The 22,706-nt window shown below is 41.2% G+C and overlaps 1 protein-coding gene across 1 annotated transcript in view; it reads left to right on the top strand.

Annotated features, from left to right (window-relative positions):
- Positions 1-2,015: 2,015 nt before the first annotated feature.
- The window catches only part of PLCL1 (phospholipase C like 1 (inactive)), a gene marked incomplete at both ends in the record, with an annotated part of 211,220 nt that continues 190,529 nt past the window's right edge, over positions 2,016-22,706 (top strand). The window contains one exon of the mRNA XM_082483560.1: positions 2,016-2,288. Coding sequence (XP_082339686.1) covers positions 2,016-2,288 — 273 coding nt within the window. The remainder of the gene's footprint in view (positions 2,289-22,706) is intronic.

Genomic DNA, 22,706 nt, shown 5'->3' with positions numbered 1-22,706 from the left:
ATAAATGTTTCTTCCATGTGAATATTTTGTATCTTCTTTTAGGGTTATTTGTTTTATGGCTTTTTGAAAAAAGGCCAAAACAACTGCTGTATACATGTATTATGACATATATTTTAAATCAAATTTAGATGGAAGCTCATGGAAAGAAAGTTAAGTAGTATTTAGATATATTAGCATTTCTTTGCGTTGAACATGATAAATGCCTTGATAACCTTGACAGAAATCATGGGATTTTACATGGAATTATAAATATTATATATTGTGTGTACTATATATAGAGAGAAATTTCACATCCTGTAAGTGGCAATTATGTCCTATAGCTAGGCATTTGTTGGTAGTTAATGACTGGCTGGGGTAAGGAGGTTACCTCTTACTCTTTCCTGCTTAATCATTGACTGCCAACAGGTGCCCAACACATTCATTAGGAAATTATTTTAGAAACCAGAGAGAAATTAGTTTTTCCACTGGGTCTTATTGCCTTTAAAGTCGATAGCTGTAATTTTGAATAGTCTTACATTTCCAGTGACTATCAGCTTGCCCTGCCCTACCCCTCCTATTTGTCATCTTCCTACATAATTGCTTTCCCATCTGTCGTGCCGACCTTCCTCTTTCCTATGCTTTTATCTTCGCTGCAGTCCCCTTTACCCTGCCTTTCCTGAGGTCTCCACGTCGATAATCTCATGATAACTAAATACCACCTGAAGAATTGCGAAGGACAGCACCACCCTCGCACTAACCCTTCATGGCGGACCGTGGCTCTCGGCCTGGCTTTCCCGTACGGCTCCTTTTCTCCGCCTTACGTGGAGGCGCTGCACCCGGAATCTCCCGGTACTTGGCGCCGGGGCCGCTGCGGGAACGGGGGCGGCACCGGGACCGCCCGGTACTTGGTGCCGGGGCCGCTGCGGGAGCGGGACGCGGGAACGGGCCGCCGCTGTCCGCCGGCCCCGCCGCTCTGCGCCGCCAGGGGGCGGTGTTGGCCCTGCAATGGCGGGCGCCGCGAGCCGGCGGCCCTGAGGGGCCCCGGGGCTGTGAGGGGCGCGGCGCGTGCGGGACCCTGCCCCGCGCCGGCGGCCGTGCGGGGAGCAAGCTGAGGAGACAAGGCGGTGAAGTCGCAGCCTCGCACGTCTTGGCGTGTTTTGGGCTCATTTTCAAGCGATGGAGGGTCCCAACGTGAGTCTTGTCTGCTTCGAGACACCCCACTTCCCCCTCGCACCCGCTCCGCTGGGCCGCCCTCAGCAACCGGCGCCCGAGTTCCCCTTCACACCCCCAGCCCTGCGGCGAGCGGTGACAGCGCTCCCTCGCTTCCCTCCCTCCGCCGACCCGGCGGCATCCCTGCTTCTCCCCATCCGCGCTCCGAACGGGAGCGGAACAGCCACCTGAACGCTTCCTTTTCCCCCCCCTTACGCTCGGAGCCGCGGTGGGTGCCATCAGGTTTTATGTGTCCCCACGCGTTCACTCACACCCTTACCTGCCCCTCGGCCGCTCGCCGCCGCGCACCGCCCCAGAACGCCCATCCAGGCGTCCCGCGGGCACGCCCCCTCGCCAAATCTATTGGCCGCCGCCGCGCCCCCGGCGGGCCGCCGCCGTGTTGAGTGGCTCGGCCCCCCGTCCGTCAACGCCGCCTGTCAAAACACGCCCGGCTTCTGTCACAACAGAGCGGTGCCGCGGCGGCACTTCCTGCGCGCGCGCCGCCCGCCCGGCGCTTCCCCGCGGCCGCGCCCGCCCCACCGGGCGCACGGCCCCGCCGCCCCTCTTCCCCCCACCCCCTTCCCCCACCTCCCCACCACTTTGCGCCCTTCCTCCCCGTTCCTCCGGCACCGTGGGGGCTGCCGAATCCCGCGCGGGCACCCTCAGCTGCGGGGGACGGGGATGGTTCCTCCGGGGAAAGTTGGCGCAGCCGCCGCCGTGGCGTGAGGGGAGCGCCGCGGGACGCCCGTCCGTCCGTGTGTGCGTGTGTCCCCGTCCCCTCTCGCCCTCTCAGCGCCCCGGAGAAGTTGACATCGCTCGGCGGGGCGATGGCAGAGGCTGCCGGCAGCAGGGAGCAGCCGGCGGCGGGCCGTGCCCCTCCCGACGCCCCGCACCGTACCGAGGAGGAGCCCGAGCCGGCTTTGCTGGACGCCCCGGCGGCGGCGGCGGGTCGGAGGCGGGAGCGCCGCAGCGGCGTCTCGGCCGTCGGTGCCGCCGAGCGCTTTCCCGGTGGCAGCCTGGGACCGGCGGCAGCGCCCGACCCCGACGCCTGCCTGCTGGAGGCGGCCAAGGCCACCCCGCGGAGGAGCAGCATCATCAAGGTAAGGGCGGGAAGTTTCCGCGGGGTCCCGCCGCCGCCGCGGGGTTGTCCGGGCTGAAGCCGCCCTCCGGTGCCCCCCCTGCCCGCGGGGCGGCTGGGGCCGGCAGGGGAGGCAGCCCGGGGTGGGCCGAGGCGTGGTGGGAGCCCACCGGCGAGGGGCTGCGCCCACCCTCCGCGCGGGTGAAGCACCGAACAAGCGCGACGGGGCGGCCCTCCGTGGGAAGGCGCGTCCCCGGACCGAGCGGCTGCGGGAGGGGGTGACCACGGCGGGGGCGGGGGGGTGAGAGGTGTCGGGGTGCCGCCCGCACTCCTGCGCGCCCCCGTGGATTTCGCAGCGGGGCAGCTTCCCAAGGAGTTGGAAAGTTTTTGTGTAGCAGCTCGTATGCTGTTCTTATTTAATATTTATGGAGCACCTGGAGGCAGGATAAATAGCTTCTACAGCGATGGTTTTCTTTGCTCCTGAGTAGCAAAATATGCAGTGTCACAAATTAACAGAAGGCGTGCTTGGAGACTGACTGTAGTACAGATTGCTACGGAGCAGCACCGTGCGTTTAACACCCTCTATGTGAAATTAACAGGTCGAGTGTGATCTTAAAAGCCTCCGTCTTTGTTATAGTCTGGTAAAGATGACGGCCTTATGATTATGTTTATCTCTCCCCCCAAGTTTAATTTTTAAGAATAAACTATGTGGTTTCGAATTAAATGGTATCTCTTTGCAAGTACGTAGGCTAATTGCTAGTTTCTGGGGAGACGATGAATGAAGTCTCCTGGGCGAACTTGATTTAGCATATGTCACACGTGATTCTCTTGTAGTGATTTGCACTTGGAAGGCATTGGGAGAACAGTGGAAAATGAGACTTCACTTCAGAAAATGTGTGAAGGCACTGGGCAGAGCTCTAGCGCAAGGCAGGAAGCAAAGAACTCGTGCTTAGCTCCGAGAGCTTGGAATATCCATTCAAAGAAGGAATGGATAAAGAGAATATTTGCTTTTTTGCATTTTAAAGTTTTAACGTTCAGAGGAGACCGAGGTACTTAAGTGCAAAAGAGCCTCGAGGATCCTTTAAAAGTTCCGCCTTGAAATGTTAACCTATTAAGTCCAACAAAACATTGAGTATGGCTTTAGTCTTCTGAAGGCATTCACTGAATGTGATGGGAATGCGTCCAATCTGAAGTTACATAAATGCTTTACTAAATCAGGACCAAAGTTCTGTAAGTGTTCTGGTATGGAAATAGTATTTTCTCTTGGGAATTGTGTGAGGGCTTCAACAATTGAAAATGCACAGTCTTGATTTAAGTTAAAAACATATCACTGTTTTTACAGGGTATACCAGTTCTATGTTGCAAATGGTAGATAAGTTTTAATCACTGGGTAGCACTTTCACTATAGGTTGATATTTAGCAATACTCTGAGAGTGATAATGATCTGTCTTCCAACTGGAGGAAATTTCTTGAGAATACATCCTGGAATGGTGTTTATCAGCAGAGAGATTTCTGATAGAGATAAGAAAGTATTAATGTTGTTATATAAAGAATTGTTAAGACCTCATCTGAAATACCGGGGAACCTCAGTTTCCTGTGCTTAGGAACGGTGCTTTCAAACTGGAGCAGGTGCAAAGAAGGATAAGTAGGATGGGCTGATAAGGTCAACAGATTGAATACTGTACGAGGGAAAATTTGATTTCTAGGACAGCATTGCCTTTAGAACAAAGGATGCCTATGCATAGATCCAGTCTGAAAACTAGAAAATCACTCCAATCACTGTAAGGGTCTGGAATGGTATTATGATAGAAATAGAATGAAAAATACTATAATTCATCTTAAATTTAGCTGGTGAATTAAATTAGGTGACATGGTTGGGTCTGATTGCAGGTATCTGAACTTGAGAATTTGCAGGCTATGCATCACTGTTGGAACTGCATAAAGAGAATTACATTTATTTTCCCACAAGGTTGTCTCAGTGGTGTGTAAAAGTGTTCTGAATCCCAGTTTTCCTTTGGCATTATACTAGTGAATGGGAAATACTTTTAACTTGGGATAGGAATTAAGTGATTTATTTTTCTGCATCTTTCCGGAATTTCTGATGTCCTAGGACATGTTCATCAGGTGTTGGATACAAATTTTACATGGAATTAAGATTTAAAAAAAACCCACCCCATCTTATTTTTCCTTTTCTGTTTTTTCAGGACTTTAATGTGTAGGAGTTCCGTTTAAGCATTGTACGTTTTGCAGGGGAATTAATTTTATGGTGTTCTATTATAGTTATTTTTCTCTAAGTGTATATGTTCATATAGATCTATAGTCAGAATAGTATTCCATCGCTTTCTTTAAGCTGATTTTACCAGCTGAAAAAGGGGGTTAAAGAAAGCAAAGGAAGTTGTACTGTAGCGGCAAGCTCTTATTCTGCACGAGTTGAATACTCTTGCCCTGCTTTCCCATTTCTCTCCCAATTATTTAAAGGTGTACTCTAAGCACAAGTGGTCTCACTGAATTAAGCAAAAAGTTAAAAGTCTGTAGATTTAGATGATCAAAGTATACTTTTAACAGCATTTTTCCCCAGCTATCTTTTAGAACTCTGCAAGTTTCAAGGTTAGATTCTGAGAGTGCAAATCCACTGGAAGTCAGACTTGCTTATATTGGTGTATTTTGGCATCCACCGTATAACTGTGAAGTTTAAAGGACTGAACAGGGACTTTCTTTAAAAACCTTTCCTGCAGCAAATTACACTTGGCATATACTGCAAGTAAAATATGAACCCTTCTAGATAATCTTCAGTGCATTCATGTGCTCTATATTTGGCTTCAGAAACAAGAGAACTCATATAAAAAGAACAAAATGTAGCTGGAATATTTTATTCCCATTTTGCTTTGCTAATGTTCACAGCTTTGTAGATTGAGGGTAAATTTGAAATAGCATTAATGAGAAATAGTTGTAGCTGCCCTTGTGCTTTAGAAAATTTCCCTAATACATGTGCATTAGTTGTTGGTTATTTTTTTTTGTTGTTGTTGTTGTTAATGCAAGGAAGAAGTAAATGGTCTTACTACCAAACTGGAGCAAGAAAGGGTTTTTGCCATGAGGAGCCTGAAGTCAGCAGAGTATAATGGTTAACAGACAAAATTAGAGAAGGGGCAAGACAGCATAGAACGTGACCCATTTTTGAAGAAGCTGAAAAATGAACTATGCATTGGCTAAATTATTTGCCAAGTGTTTCCATTATTTTTTTTTCTTGTGCATAATCCGGGGCCGATTATTTGCAAATAAAATGTTAATTGCATCCACTTTGAGGTCAGGAGACTGGAAGACAGTGCTCGAAGAACTGGATTTCTTCTCTCTTTACATGTAATGCTTTGCAAGCCTTCCTGTCTGGGGTTCTAAACAGGGTTGACTGATGTTGTTTTCCTTCTGGCATGTTCTTTCTGACCTTGCCACGTACAAGCATTTTAATAAACGGGTAGGAAAGCTGTGTAATTTGTTATGTAATGCCTACTGAAATATTTTGTAACTCTTTACTGAAATATTTCACTGTCAGTTCTTATCGGGCTTCTCTGTCTGCTTTGTTTGCGTGCAATACAAACTTCTTGGACCATGTGTTGTTTTTTTTCTTCCTGGATCTTTATGTCAAGATACTGTAGCAGATAACACAGCTCTCTATTATGTTAGTAACGGCAGTCTATGCCCATGAAGTGAACTCAAAGTAGGAACTGTAGAGCCAGACTTCAACTTCAGTCACCGTAGAGCTATGAGACCTTTCACTGAAGTTCTTCCAAACACTATTTGGTTCTGTTTCATGCACAGATTTATTATTTTTTTTTTTTTTTAAAAGCCAGGCGAGTTGACCTTGCCTGTCATAGACTACTAGTCTAAGAACTGCAGTGCGATTAGGGTTTTGCAATTGAATTCAACAGTGGAAGTGTATCAAGATAGCCAGCTGTCTTGTTTCAAGAAGTTGTATTTATCCTAGTGACATTTTAGCTTTTAAAAAAACAAATCTACAATAAAAAAGAATGAGGCTTAGTTTCTTTCAGCTTGTGTTCTGAAGTATGGTGACAGAATTTAAGTGTGTTAAATACATGATACATCTGTCTATGCAACATGACTATTTAAGACTTTTTTTCAGAGACAGTTAAGTTTTTCAGGACTGTGATGATTGTCCAGTAACTCTTACTTAGTTTTTGGCTGTGTAAGCTTACATTTAGATACTTGCTACTTAATAATCTAAAACTATGACCATGTAAGATTCATTAAAGCTGATTAATTAGTTGATAGCCCAATGGTGATTTTACCACAACTGCATTCTTTGGCGTATTCATAAGTACCCTAGAAAAAGAGGAAAATATTTAGGTAGAGAGTACATTAAAGAATACTATGGAGCCTAAAAAGGTATAGAGACAGGAAAGAATGACATGCCTAGCCATGGAAAGACTGCCACAAAATGAGAGATTTATCAGATTGGTCTGGGAAAAGGTAACTGGCAGGTGATATTTTAATGTATGTAAATTCACAAACATTGTGGAGAGAGAAACAGGGAACTGGTATTCACTCTCTTTCACAGAATGTGAAATAGGGGAAACCCAGTGATAGTTATATAGCAGCAGGTTTAAAATAAATGAAAGTATTTTCTGACACAGCATGTGATTAAATCATGCACTTAACAGCCACAGAAAGCTGTGGCAGTCAGAAACGTAAAGGGTTCAAGCAGGTTCAAAATGACAACTTGGAGGAGAGCTTCACAATGCACCAAAGCATCTGGCTTAGAAAGTCTGTAAACTACAAGTGGTTGAACACTGGGAAGCTACAGCAGAGGACTGATCACTTTTACCTTCCTGCTTCTTATGTGTCTCCCCATGCGTGTGCTCCTGTAGCTGGGATACCAACCTAGATTGACCTTTATCTAACCCAAGCGCTATTTGTTAAGAAAAAACTTAAATATACTGTTAAAAGACACAGAAGACTTCCATTATTACTAGTGTAAAAAATTCTTAGAAATGAAAAGAATCTTCTCAATTAGCTATTTAGATTTTTTTTTTTGCCAGCTTTACAGAAGAGGAGCATTTTGGAGATATTTTTTGGATTGCTGTGGCATAGCTCTCTATACTCTTTATAATATTTTCATAATACTGCCACTGTATTCCGTACACCACTGTGTTTTCATAAGCATCTATGTAAGACAGGTTTGAACAGAACCTGTACTGGTTGTGGACCTGCTTTTGTCAAGTGAATTATATTGAGTAGTTAGTGTCACTGAAGATGGACAGTTTTTCTATGGAACTGTTGCATTTATCACTAAGATACTTTCTCATGGAGGCATTTCAGACTGGGGTTTAACCCCCATGTGTTCCCTAAAAACAAAGCAACATTGGTGGGCCCAGTATGGCTGTGCTTTAGATGATAACATTGTAGTGAGAAGGATTTAGGTCTTGTGGAATTTTTTGTGTCAAGCTGTCAATAATAATAATCTGTAGCAATGCAGACCACAATCCACCGAAGATTTAAGTATATAAAATGGGATTCACGTGCAGGATTTAGGCATATGGGTCCTATGAAGCTGTCCTGAAGGTTCACCTAGCTTCTTATGACTTTTGGGGATCTAAGTTTTGCCAGAAAAGTTTCTTACAGAAATTGTCCTCTTGGGCAGGCCAGAAGTCATTTACATTTGCTGCTGAGTGTTTTAATAGGTACCTCGTGCCCAAGTCAATCTATGAATTATAGCTGAAGGTTTCTTTCCATTCAATTTCTTGGAGTTTGTCATATTCAATTTAGACTTTTCTGTTTCTGATAGTTTGATTTGCCACAAAATACAATAATTCTGATTTCCAGCCATCCTTGTACTCAAGTAAAAAGTTATTTCAATTAACTTCTGCTGAAGCAGAACTTGGGGCCTGGCTAAAAGTACCTTCTAAATCAATGGGAGCCTTTACACTGACTTGTGTAAACTTTAGTTAGTACTTTCAAAAAAATCCTAAACCCCCAACAACCTACATCCAGGGCAAACTGCTTCTATGAAAGTTTATAGCAAATTTGTCTGCTGTGCGGTCTGCTAACTCTGGCGTAGTTTTCTTATCAATCAGTTCCGTATAGGACATAATGTATGTAACAGATGACTCATTAAACATGTAGGTAGAGATGGATAATAGCATTATGGTTGTGGTATCTTTCCATACAGGATCACAGTAGTCAAGATTATTTGAATGTCTTCCACTGAAATTACCTAAAGGTGACCTTTTTCAAACTGGTGGGACAATATCCTTTTTGTAGGATACCAGCAAGTCTGGTGATCTGCAAACACAAGTTCTGGCAGGTCTTTTCAGGAAGTTGTTTTATAGGTCTTCTAGGGAAGAGGTAGGACCTGTTATGGTCAGGAGTAAGAAATGAAGTTGGTGATACTGGTTGATTTTGTTTTTAAAGTATGTTATGTGCACAAAGACTATTGTGCAGAAGTACATAAATAATGATTAAAAATAATGTTCTGTTGAAGTAATGGCACTGGTGGGTAGAGAGGTGGAGGAAAGCTTTCTACTGTTTTCTAAATACGTTAAGCTGCTGTTAATAAACCTAAGTTTTCATATCTGTGCAGAGATGCAAATGTTTCTTATGATAACATTTTATTAATTTTGTAGTTCCATTGAGATCAACTACATCTGTAACAAATGTTTTGAGTTAATGGTATTTTTTCTCTGTCCTTCCCCACAGTAGATGTGAAAATGCAAGCAGTTATCATAGAAGCAATAATGCATCCTTTGTGGTGAAACATTTAGCTGATCATGCTCATAAACCTAATCAGCATTTTTTTTGTTGTTGTTGTTCCAGGATGCACCTGGAACAAAATGTTCAGGTGTAATTTTTGGTAATACCTTGGTGATTTTTCTAAGAAATGGGGAATGATGATTTATCTAACTTTTTAATACACATGTATTCTAGCTTTTTTTTCTTCTTGGAGGTTTTGACATGCTTGACAGTTTAGGAACTACTCAGACTTGATTAAAAAGTTAAGTTCTGGAAAAGGCTAAATGTCTTTACCAAGTACTGACAAGTTCTGAAGACTGATATCTTTGTATGTATTAGTGTACAAGTGTATTTACAGTCAAAGCCTTGTTCTTAAATCTTTCTGTATCATGAACATTTTTGGTTTTGAAGCCTACTTATGTAAACTATCTTCTGGGGAAATCTTTTTATGTCAGAAATCTGCTGTTTTAGTGATTATTCAGCCCCTACCTGAAACATGTTTAAATGACTGAGATTATTGTAATGACTTCATTTAGTCTTGATTCATTGTTAATGCATTTATTAAGTTGAAAGTCTCTGACCATTAAGACTGTGTGCAGGCCCTAATTTAAATAATTAACTGGAATCAAACTGAGATAAAATATACCTGTTCCAGAGCCACTTAAATCAACAAAATTAGCCTTGGGATTACTTTGGGCAGCATGTGTCAGGTAATATTATTGTGACATGCCTATTTAAAGGTGCATCAAAGTCTAAAAGGTAACTGACACAAAAGTATTACTACTTTGCTACTGTACTGAGAGGATTTAAAAAAAAAAATCCAGCTGTAAATTTATACCATGAAGGTTTGATTCTGAGTTGCATGCTCAAGGGAATACTAACACTCACACTACTGCTTGGATAATCCCAGCAAAAGCAGCTACAGAAAACATACATTATATACTGATTATCCCCCAGAGGTTCTTCATCCTGCTAGATCTCATCCATCCTGGTTGACCTATGTCATGCTGCTTTGGTGGTACTTTGAGGGGCAAAAGGAGGTGTCTTTGCTGCCCAGCACCTTGGTCAGTGATTAATACAAAGTGGAAATTAGTTTGCAGTACTGCAAAGTTGTCATGTATTGATTTGCATGGGTATAAATGACTACAGAAGAAGCAGGGTGGTGGATAATTAGGACTCCAAAATCGTAATTCTTCACTGGAAGCTCGTTTTGGTAACTTGGTTACAACTTCTAAATGGGCAATAAGAATCTCTGTTTGATATCTATTCATTATGAAGCTAGCTACTTAGTTATATAACTTTCAAGTAAGTCTAGAATCAGATAAAGTATAGCGCTCATGGTTTATTATTTTATGGACCCAAAGTCTGTCAGGCTATGTTGAGTAGTGATCCTCCCAGCGTAATTTGAATCTAATTACCTGTATTGTATTATGGGTAGATACATCATGTTTTTAATTCATTAGACAGTTTTGATGGATTGCTAATCTGTTTTGATTGTAAGATACAAAAGGTTTTTATCTTATTTAGCTCTTTCAGATAGTTTTGGGGGAAAACACAACAAAAAATGAGTTGCTTAAATAAAATGCGGGGTGCATTTGTGATTTGAGAGGCCTGCTGCTTATGCAAACATGGCTATATCCATCTTGCTTTTGTGTATGCTGGTGTACTTTTCTCTATGTTTTGTGTTGGTATATCTCCTAGAAAGTGTATCTGCTTAAAAAAACCAAATTCAAAAGAACAAACAAACAAAAACAATTGCTAGGAGTGTTGATGAAAAAGACCCAATGAATTTAAGTAAGTTTTATAATACTGTATCCTACTACAAAGTCAATACATTTTGGGGAGTATGTGTGCTGTAGTGACTGTGTGAGAATGTTAGTTACACCACTTTTGCAAGAAAAAAGTAGGAAGTAAATAGCAATAGGAAGTAAAACTCAATCGGGAATTGGATGCTAGTGCTCAAGTAACTGGGAAGGCCGTGGGGCTGAACAGGGTGAGAGTATGTCTAGAAGCTCAGGTGAAATTCAGAAAATTGGATTATATGTAATCCAAATGCTGCTGGGAGGAGAGGCTGTCATGGGGAGCAGGCGAGGCTGAAATAAAACTGGGGAGCCCAGCTGGGAGCTTGGGCAGTGGAGTCAGGAGTCAGCCAAGAGTGCACAAGCAGGGTAGGGACAAAGTGAAGGGCAGTGACCAAGGCTGCAGAGCAAGAGCTTGGAGGGCAGCCACAGGGGATCCCATTTGCAGAGCCAGCGCTGAGCTACCCCACAGGGAAAGTCGTGCAAGGCAGAAAAATAAGCTTGTTGCCAGAGCTGAATTGCTCTGGTATAGCGGTCTCTTCGGCATGTGCAGAGCTGGAGGTGTGTAGGTGTTTAAGGGGAGTGGTGGCTGAGTAATGTAAAGTTTTGGGGTAGAGTGGGGAGGCCCTGCAAGAGGGTGCAAGGTAGCTGCCAGGAGGCCAGAGAGGTGTGTGGGTGTGTGTTTTTTTTTTTTTGCCACAAGCATTTATGGCAGCTCTAGGGGAGGGAACTAGAAAAGGATGAGTGAGGGCTGTCTTGGTCCTGCTCTTGCCAGCTCAGTAGTTGAATCTAATTCCTTGCATCTCTATTCCTGAGTGAAGCTCACCACCCATTCTGGTGCAACTCCAAAGCCGTTTGGGCATCTCCTGTTTAGCTTTCCACACCCCTATGGTGTTTAGGCAAGCTTTACTGCTGTAAGTTAATATCACAGTGGTGTGTTAATTTTGTTTTTGTTGTCAGGATGACTTTTTTGAGAGAAGAGATATTCTTGGTGGATTCTGTCAGTTTTAGCCTACTGTTGCTATTTGCATAGAAGAATAAAAAGCATCATGTTTTACTTAACATAAGATTTTTCTCTTAAGACACTTGCAAAATGCAGTGTAGGCAACTCATTGTAAATGTAGATGAGTTGTGGGTTTTTGCATTATATTTTTTTATAAGTGTACTTTTGTTTGGAAGAGCTATGTGATTTGATTTTCTCTGTTCTTTTAATTTAATTTTATAACAACTTTCATAAATATCTGATTAGAAGTTGCATTTTGCTCAGCTAAAGTGACTGCTGATCTCTTCAAGCCAGACCTATCAGGAGAGAGCACTATGAATGAATTACTGCAAGATCTCTTTTCTTTTTCCAAATGAGTTTATGTAGGAGCTTATTAAATTAATTTAACAAATTTAATAGTTTAATAAAAGAATTATATGCCATTGGAGTATGGACACACCTCAAGGCTACCTGATATAAATACTGTAATAAAAAATTCTGTGAGCACTGGCTTAAAAAATAGACATTGGAATTCATTAAACATATGAAAAAGGACTTTCTGCAAATGTTTTGTGTTCTGCAGTAGACGGAGTCCAGTCCTGGAGGCTGCCAGGGAGCGGTGCAGCCTTCAGTGGGAACACTGTGCGTGAGGTCTGCTGCAGCCAGCCTTGCTCTGTGGGTAACACCCGAGTCTTGGTGCGGGGTAAATACAGATTTGTTCTGGGAAATATGTGTAGATACATCCTGAAGGAAGTCCCGTCTTCTAGTGTTATGTAAAATTGGTTGTGCTTGCATATGATTTGAAAATGCAAGTCATAGTATATACAGCTTGTGAATTTCTTTCTCAGAGTGTTATGATTTGCAGTGGCAGTTGCTCCCTAAAGCAATGCAGATTTTGAGTATAAACATAGTGTCTGCAGTCTCTGAAATCAGTGGAAATTTTCCCATTGCCATCAATGGAGGAAGAGTTGGGCTGAACACAAATACCCAGTCATTTTCCTTTGAAATTTTCTTTTCCAGTCTCTTAAAGACTTAAGTTACTAGTTTTGTTAAGCTGATCCTACTTTGAGCTAGATAAAGTTTGTTTGGCGAAACTGTATTGCTTTAAATGTGAACAACGTTGGTGCTGAAGAATGGATTTTAGGCGATTGTTTCCAGATAACAGTTTCTCTCATTCGAAACACAAGAAAGAGTAAGCTGCTATTAGAGCTGAGAAAAAAAAAGAAAAAAAGAGATGACTTAATATACAAATGCACTTACTGTGAGTTATTTGCTTGACAGTGCTGCTGCAGGGTCTGCGTGCTGAATGCGTATTAGCAATTCCATTCATATTCAATACTTTTTTTTGCTACATCTTTATGGCTGAGAGGGAGGCACCTTCATACGTAGTGGTGAGATGTACGTGAGTGTAATGGACAAGAATAGTGCTTAAAGTAATTCATTTCAAGGGACTGAACCAAATCTCATTGAGGTCAAATCAGAGTCCATTCATTGACTTCAGAACATTCTCCCGGTACCCTTGGTCTCCAAGGAGGAGTGTTCCCTGGAGTAATACCTCCTGACTTTGAAGACCTGCTTTTTTTTTTTTTTAACCATTGTGTTACCTAAATTATGTTATAGTCTTGTCCTGATCATAGATTACATAGACCAGTCCAAGGACTGTGTTGTCTTTCTGTAGAAGAAGCTGTAGTGGAGAAGAAGTAAATTTTTTGGTTTGGGAGAGAGCACGTTAAGCCGGGCGACTGCAGAGCAATACAGAGGAACTGGAGGTGCTGGGAAGCTGCACCTTGTTGCCTACCTGTGGCAGTGCCTGTGATGCCTGGAGAAGAGAGCAATTTTGTTGCTTTTCAAAGAATCAGGACTTAAATTCTGTGAAGTAAAACCCCTGAAGCTTAAAAGTACGCCCTGTCCTATAGCAGTACCTTGCCTTCCAAATAGGAGAGGACCATGCATTTTCTTAGCTTTCTTAGGAAAACTGGCATATAGCTGATATCTGGCTTCCACGTATTCCTTCTCTGCGAAGAGGGAACTGCATATTTCCTTCAGACCAGCTTCTAACTTCTCCAAAGATACTCAGCTCTCAGCTTGAATAAATTGAGCTATATCCTACTCCAAGTGCATTTGGCATTTTTTTTAGAAATTTGAGGATTTGAAAGGAACAGTGTGGGCACAGTGTTCCATACACTGGAAGAGGAGAGGAAAGATCAGTTTTCTAACATAAAAAGGTTGCAGCATTTTCTGTCTTGTTTGAATAGTTGTGAGGTAAAAGACATGACCCTGCTGAGATGCACCATTTATGTGGTTTAGATGTGGTATAATCCAGAACTTTTTAATTTTATTTGAAATGCCATTTACTTTGTTTACCTATCTGTACACCTACTCGGGGATTGCAGAATGTCTCCAACTTGTGTTGTGGCATATGTGCCAGGAGCACATATTGCACAGTTCTCCAAATATCATTCAAGGAAAACACTAAAGTGTTTACGTGTCTGTATATTTGTATGTTCAAAAGAACATAGTTCCACTTGCTCAGTTTATTATCTTCCCATCCATCCACGTATGCATGTATTGCATATATTTTGCATGCTAATAGAAATTCACAGAACATGTTAAATTGACTCTTTAGGCTAATTTTTGCATTATAACACAATTTTAGTACTGGGAAATGGTAATGTTGTTTTCTTTAGTGAACCCAAGAGCTAAACTTGGTTATTATTGCAAAATGCAACTTGTTTTCCAAAGGAAAAAGACTATTTTAGTTCAGCGTTGCAGCAGAGATATACATATAAGAAGGCAACATATGGTTTTCACTGCCAAATAACTTCTTTATTGCAAGTAGGTTTTTTTTAGTTATCTTCTACTCTTTTTGGCCTAATGTAAATACAAGTTACAATGGTTTATTTAAAAGGATTTTTTAAAAAGAAATTGTGTATTGACAAGTCGTGATTATCAACTGACACAGTCATCAGGAGTTACCTAAAACTAAAGCTAGTCTATATAGTGATTTGCATTAGTTCTTAATTAAAATAAGATGTCGTCTGGACAAAGGCCAAGATAGGCCCTTTTGTTGGAAGATGGAGATGAAAAATGTGTCAGAATGACCAAAGAATGCGAAAGAGCAACTGTCACATCCATAGGGTGGTGGGTTTACTGGAAAAGTGGTGTGCTTACCTTTAGCCTGAGCTGGTAGTTTCTGCAAAAAGCTGCTGTGTGTGTTGCGCTCCGAGGAGGAAGAGAGGTGCAGACTATATTGTGCTGCTGTGGCAAACTGCAATACAGAGCTCCCTTGTGACAACAGAATTGCTTGCATGGAGGTGTTGCACGCTTGAGACTTCTTTATTCTTATTTAGGCCTGTTGCATTGAAGTAGGATTTGATCCATACTGTATTTAGATGGAAAAGACTATTCAGGAGCCTTTGGAGAAACTCTGGGTATCAGAAGTGAATGTAATCTTTGAGTGCTGAATATTGGCAGATGTAAATGAATGGCATTTTTCAGGATAGGACCAGCGAATGCTTCTTATGTAAAAATACCACTTACAGTTTGGACAGTGCAAATTGTTCTTTAATCTTCCTGAATGTATATACAAAATGTCAACTATCCCGTTGAATTAATAAAACAGTACATGAATCTGTTTGTGTTGGTGGGGTTTTTGGATTTTTTGGGGTTTTTTTTTTTTTTTTTTTGGTTGTTGGTTGTCATGCCTGTCTGTATTTTTTAGTGGCTGTTAATAGTGCGTTTTCTGTTCAGGAGCTTTGGATGTTTCCAGTTGCAGGTTGATATCTGAATCTATGGACAATGGACATTGCATTATCCCTTTGGGTTTATTATGCTCCAGTAAAGTAATTAATGGATTAATGCAAATATGGAGGTAAATGATATGAAAGAGTAATACTGTGAAAGATGTAAACATGCTGCATGTTTGTATAACTTGATATTGCCAGTTACTTCTCAGTTAAGGGTCTTGGCTACTCATTAATCTGTACACCAGATTTTGCTCTGTTGCAAAACTTGAAGATTTCTTCCCTCTTCTGTATTTTTGAAATACTGTGGTGTGTATTTGTTTTTAGTGTTTTGCCACTTCATGTATGATGCATGTTTTTGTTGTGTATAAAAGATTTTAGTACACCAAGAAGGTATTTGGGGTACCCATCACACTCGGCTATGTTGTTAGTGGCAGTTCCACTGCAATTATAATTTTAAATCCCTTCTAGAAAAGGCTGGAGAAACTAACTTCACAAGCATTTAAGACTCCAGACATTGGGGAGGTATTAAACATCATTATGGAAGGACGTGAGATGGCTGGAGACGTTATGGAGCTGTTAGATGAGCTTTTAATGATGTCAGATGAGCCACTAACAACCAAAGAATGCCAAACTTTTCTCTTTCTCTGATGATTTAGTGATCAATAGCAGTAAAATAATCCAGACAATGCAGTAGGGAGAATTGCTGCTCTTCTCAAGTGGTTGTTTAACTTTTAAGATAAGCTTCATGGTGTTTCCAGTGATAATAATGATTAATGCTTCCTTTGCTCTTGACTGCTTTAGGTTTTTTTCTTCATAGGGTTTATATAGTACATGAAAAGTTTACCACTGTCTCTCCCAGCAGGTCACTTTCAGCCATGCCTAGCTGCTTAATTAATTGACTTGTTACGATGATGGATTCGTATTTGGTTTTACAGATCTGAGTGCCTTCTTCCCTGAGGACACCACCGTACTTTTTTCTGGGAGGTGTGAAAAGCAAGAAGAAAAGTTGAACTGCCAAATAACTGCACTTAGAAGCATTCAAAGAGTTGGAGAACAGCCTAAGAAATAATTCCCTTCTCCTGCTTACTATAAAGTATATCGTGCATTGTGCAATAGTGTGCTTGTAGGGGAAGGACTGTTTGGCCAGAAGAGAAAGTAGATCTTGTAGAAGGTTAACTGCACGGACCTTTCCCATGTAATCCCATATAAATATTCTGCTGGAGAAGATGCTGCTTGTGTTAATTACTGTAGTGTATGCTTGGAGCCATGTCCCGATCCAGTGTCAGGAAGGTTTTGATATAATCCCAAGGACGAGATTAAGACGCTGAAGTCGGTCAAATGTTGTACAACCTTTTACTTAATTCACTTAACAAAACCAAGAAAGAAAGGTAAAAAGAGAGGGGAAGGGAAGGCAAAGGGGAAAGGAAAGGAGGGTAAGGAAGGAAGCAAAGAAAGAGGGAGAAAGTTCGCTACTGCCACCCTGAGTCCAACGGTTTTCTGCTGAGTCTGGGGTCCAGGGATGCGCGCAGCAGGGAGGTGAGGAGAACAAAGAGTGAAGAAGCCCGCTGAAAGCCTTATATAGAGATCTTGCTCATGTGCAGATCAACTGGAAGTGCTGGTCCCCTACAAGCCTCTTCCTGCTCTTTTTGCGCCTTTAGTCCCTGTGCAGGTGCACGAGGTTGTCCACTTCCAAAACCAAGAAGATGGTGGTCCTCTTGGAAGATGGCGGCAATGTCGAGACAAAATCGCATCTGGTATTGGTTCTCTACAAGCCAGAACACAGGGAGGATACAGCATAGTATTGGAATATCTATTAATATAGACTACAAAGGTTGTGGTGGACCTGCAAAATCATTCCCTTGGACTGGGGCACAGGGAAAGAGGAAATGTGTCATAAATCCAGTTCAAATTTTTGAACAACACTTCTGTAATTTTTTTTGTAAGCAAGGGTAGTTTGCGTGTGAAAGCTTCATCCTGAAAACTTCATAAAGTTTAGCCATACTTTATCCATTCTGTGAAGCCAATGCCTGGAGCTAAAAGTTGGAAAAAGAGGAGGCTGGCATCACTTGAACATGTCTGCCAGCACCGGGGAATAGGCTGGGTGTGTAGAGCAGGGGAGCAGTGGCGAAAGCTTGCAGTGAGACTTAATGAGGCCTTTACTAAGTATTTCTAACCTTTGCCAGAGTCTGCCAGCCTTTTTTTAAATAGCTGCTTTACCACATTTTTACAGCTAAATACTTCTGCTCCTTCCTATTTTTCAATCTTATCTTGCCACTTAAATAGAACATTTTATTTTATTGCAAAGCAAATGGTCATCAGTTAATGATGATCATTAATTACATTGTCAAGTTAAAAAACATAGATCTGCAACCTTTTGTGCACATAGTAAATGTTCCCCCCCCACCCCCCCCCCCCACCCCGTATGTTGGAATTAACTTTATGCTGCTTTAAAACTATTGGGAATGTGCTCACTGTTTTCTAAATGGCTAGTCAAGCTACAGTGGTGTTGATCAACCTCTAAATATTGACTCAGACAGAGATTTTTGTGGTGTGGTTTTTTTGGTTGCCCTCCCCCCTTACTGTCAACTTGGAATCTGCCCCTTGATTTTGATCTTTGGCCTTGCCTACACTGGGGGATTCTTGGGAAATAGAAGACAAATTGACTTAAAGATGTAAAAACAACACATAAAAGTCCAGATTAAATCCCATTTGATGACCGCTAGAAAAAATAGCGCTTTTAGTTTACTGTCATTGTGATTCCCTGCTAGTGCAGGTTCAACTCTCAGTAACGTATGTTTTGACTTCATGCATTTAGCTGATAAGTCTTATTTCTGTGCTGCCCCTGGGTAATTCAGAGCTAAGTATCAAGCCAGTACTTTCAGTGCTTTCAGGGTTCTCCCTGAGATCACCTTGCACCACGGTTACAATATCAGGATTTGCCAAAACTCATGGGAGTGGTTCACTGTGGTGCTAAACGCTGGAGTAGTAAGAGTGACAATACTGTGTTGTCAACAGACTTGTTGAGTATTACTGTGTCTTTTTCTTTTTTTTTAATCATGCTTTTAAAAATTTCCATTGTATTTGAAGTATGGAGCTGTGATTACTCTTTCTGTGGTAGGCTGTACCAGTGTCCCAAGACTTCAGAATATGGAATGATAGTTTCTGCATGAAAACTAACTTTGGATCATGTAGGAGTTACTGTATTTATTTCTTTTACCCCCATAGTACTGTTTAAAGCAATATGATTTTTGTTGCCATAATAATATAGTGGTTAGTCCTTAGTTCAAGTGTGTAACAGTAATTTCAGAGATGAATCACACAGATGGTAGGGGTTGGAAGGGAACTTCAGAGATCATCTCGTCCAAATGCCACGCTTTGGCTTTTTGGGAAGGAATACAAGGTGTTTGACAAAGAAGATAAAATGTTTTTTGTGCATTTGACTTTACGATTGATAGTAAGAGAAAGACAGGCAGAGACTCTCTAATGTTAACATTTACAGTAACACCATGCAGCACAATAAAAGTTCAGTTGTTTTTTTTTTTTTAATAAGCTTCTTCCTAAAAAGTAGTATGGTTGCAACACCGATTAAAAAATAGAAGGTTGGAGAAAGAAATGATAAAGGCACAGAAAAGACAGCAACGAGATTCTTTTATTGAATGAGAAAGGAGTCTTTGTGATGGAGGAGCATCGCTCTCCAGAAGGATGAGACTTTTAAACCACAGTGTTAGAACAGAAGTGAAATTACTTTTTTTTTTTTTTTTTTTTTTTTTTTTCCTCTTCTCCATTCAGCTTTGAGGATGTCAGATTTTTCTTTCTTGTGTTTGCTAACAGTGTGGTTAAAGAGGACGCAATGTCTCTTGTGCTGGGCTGCTTGGCTGCAGCCCCAGCCTGGATAGTCAGTCTCCCTGCTGGCTACGGCTCTACAGTCTGCATGACTGGAGGGGGGGGAAGTATTGCTCCCATTGGAATAGCTTTTGCTGAAATTGATGTTAACACCTTTGTCATAAATATGACAAATACTGCTTGTGCGACAAGTGGTTAGTTACTCTTATAGCAACAGCTGGTTTTAAATCTTAATATATTTGTCTTATGTTTCTGCAAATGATTCTTTCTGCATATAAGGATAGAGATTATGTATACATTACTTACTCTCCCAACTAATACTAAAAGCTAGTGTCTTGAATGCTAATGCTAGTTATTATTTGGTATTCATGTTTTGCTGGACTGTGCTCTGAAGCTATTTAGGTTTCTTATTTTTCCAGATGGATGGAATCCCTTTAGCCCTAGAATTTTCCTTTTTCAGTGGAATAATGACACTTTCTCAGCTTCGTTGTTCTCTACCACTTTACTGAAGTCAGTTACTGGAAATACCTTTTTTTTTTTTTTTTCTTTCTTTTTGGCAAGGCTGAAGCAATTTCACCTTGGGATTTAGTTGGCTCTCCTGGAATCTATACGTTCTTGCTGTGTTGGACACCTTCCCTTTGGACTTCCCCTCCCCTCCTGGAGCTCCTATATACAGTGTGGCGGTGTGACAATCTAGGCAGGTCATAAATAATTCTTGACAGAGGCCTTGCTAGAAACCTGATTTCTTGGCTTTTTGGGAATCCTTCACTCGGAGAACCAATCCTCTTTCTGTCCCATGGTTTTAATTCTATTTCTCAAGTCTTAACTACTCATTTTGTTGCTTTTAAAGGAAATCCCCCCTGCTTGAATTGTTTTTTTTTTTTTTTTTTTTTTTTTTTTTTTTGAAGGATTAGGATGCCAATGTAAAATCCCTCTCTCTGTGAGGAAGAAGGCTTCTGCAGATGTGCGGAAAACCACCCAAGGAAATGATGGAACTGAGGGGAAAAGACATTTCATAGACACATTCTTGATTGCCAGTTCCTGAAATCGAGACCTCGTGCTGTAGTATAGGGAATTGGAACTGTCATTTCATTCTTTCCTGTTTTGCCCTGTAGAGTTGTATCAAAGATGAATTTAGTTGTCTTCCCACATTCCCTTTAGAATTTGCCAACATTGTTAATACTCCATTGTTTTGGAAAGAAGCCTCCAAATTGTGTTATATTTTATGGTTTCTATAAATTATAATTTCTGACTATAAGGAAAAATACTAGGCTGAAAATATTTTCAGATTTAAATTATCCATACGTAAATGGATGAGGAAAATAACTGAAGGATACAGGTAGTATGCTAATCAGTTTTATAGAAAAGAATGGCAAGAGCTGCAGTGATTGAACAATGTAATAAGTCATTTGAATAATGTGTTTGACAAATGATAAAAAAAACCTCAATCTGCAGTTTTTAGGAGGGGAAATAAACCTTTTTAAGAGGCTTGCTTTGGATACAAATTGAAAGGGATTTCAGAATGATCACTTTTGCAGCCAAGCAAAAATATTGTTCCTTAGAGGCTACTGTTACCAAAAGTCAGCAAGTTATTATTCTACTTAAAAGTGTAGTTCTGTTTCATTTTTCAAATATATCTTGTTTTATAAGGTTACAGCCGTGGGAACGGAAATCTGTTGTCTATGAAATAGCTATTCCTGCTGCTTTAGCAAAATACTTTGACATACGCGTTTCTGTAGAAAAGGTGGAGTTTTGAGACTTTCGGGGTGGTGAAACCTCCTTCTCCCATAAGAGGGACCACCAAGAGAAATATGCTTGGTATTGGGCACCAAGCAGCCATTGTCCTGGATATTGCATATTATATATTGGATGTAAATTTATATCTTGTCAGAATATACAGATTCTGAATTGGTAACCTGTTTTATTCTTCAAAGATTATTTTATCTGTGAGAGGGTCTGGTCTACTGAAAAACCTTGTAGTGGGTTGTCACGTCTGAATAAGATCTTATTGAAAAATAATCTTGTTAAAAGGTGTAATTACAAGGTATATGAAAAGCACTGGGAGGCCTCCAAATTGGTGTAGTCCAGGTTTCAATGGTGTTTGGGTGTTGAGAGCACTTTCATAGCATGAACTGTGCGATGAAAGAAATAACTATAAATTGTATTCTTTCTCAGTTGTACATTTTCTTCAGACCCACTGATGCTGTGATCTTACGAGCCCATTGTTTTCCTGCCATGTATCAGCAAGACCCTTAATAATGGCAAGTTAAGTGTACATGCAACTAATTGCAGGATTGAGGTTGAATGTTGCTGTGAGCCAGATTCTGCGTGGGCCTCCTGGAGAGAGGAAGGATTCAGTACTGTGTTTTCCCTTGTATCACCACTTCCCACAGCATATACAGGAGAAGTACCCAGTCTGGCTACTCTGCCTGAAGCCACTAAGATGTACAAAAGGGAGATTGAAGTGTCACACATAATGTAGTGCTCTTATTTTATTTTTTCATCTCTGGACTTGTTTGGAGCAGAGCTTGACGGAAGTGTTGACCAGGGCCTGTAGAAGCAAGTGCTGCAACATTTTTACTGTAACAACCTAATTCTCTGTATTCATCACCTTGCTTTGCAGGTTTATTTCAGCTATAGATGGCCTTCAGTAGCAAGTCATCCTCTGTACGTACGCAGCAGGCCAGCATGCAGCAGATATTTCAGCCTACATGCATCAAAACCTAGGTCTGGAGGTTATAGTTTAGTGTGAGTAGTAGTGAGAATTGAAAATACTGCAATTGAGCCTGGTTTAATTTTTTCCTGACGCTCATTCTCCTGAGTGGTTTTTCATGTAAAAGCTCTCATTTCTTTGTTTAAAAGGTAAAGAAATACCAGCTAAAACAACCCCCTCCCCAAAACACCAACACCCCACCCCCCCAAAACACCAACACCCCACCCCCCCAAGTCTATTCCAGTAATGACATAAAACTGGTAAAAATAAAAGTAGATTTCTCAGTTCTTTTTTCCTTTGAAGAAGAAATGGTGTAGGTATGAGCTTAGAGCATATAAAAAAGTTTTAACTGCTACTTTAATTTGAGTGACAGAGCCGTAACTGTGGCACTTCTTATGAAGATGAGTTATTCATAACTGACTTCCTATTACTAATTTTTGCCACAAGCACATTATTTAAGGCCAAGAAATTCTCAAGTCCTATCTGCAGTTTCTAGTTACCAATTGATTTTTTTAGTGTGTGGTGGTTTTTTGGGGGTTTTTTTTTTTTTTTGGTGGGGTTTTTTTTTTTTTCATTGGCCATTAGAATAATTCAGGTAATCAAGGGGACATATTTT

The sequence above is a fragment of the Vanellus vanellus genome, assembly GCF_965231255.1.
Source record: "Vanellus vanellus genome assembly, chromosome: 5".
In the NCBI taxonomy this organism is placed as follows: domain Eukaryota; kingdom Metazoa; phylum Chordata; class Aves; order Charadriiformes; family Charadriidae; genus Vanellus; species Vanellus vanellus.
Note: the sequence above shows the minus strand (reverse complement) of the source record. Positions and strands in the feature narration are given on the sequence as shown.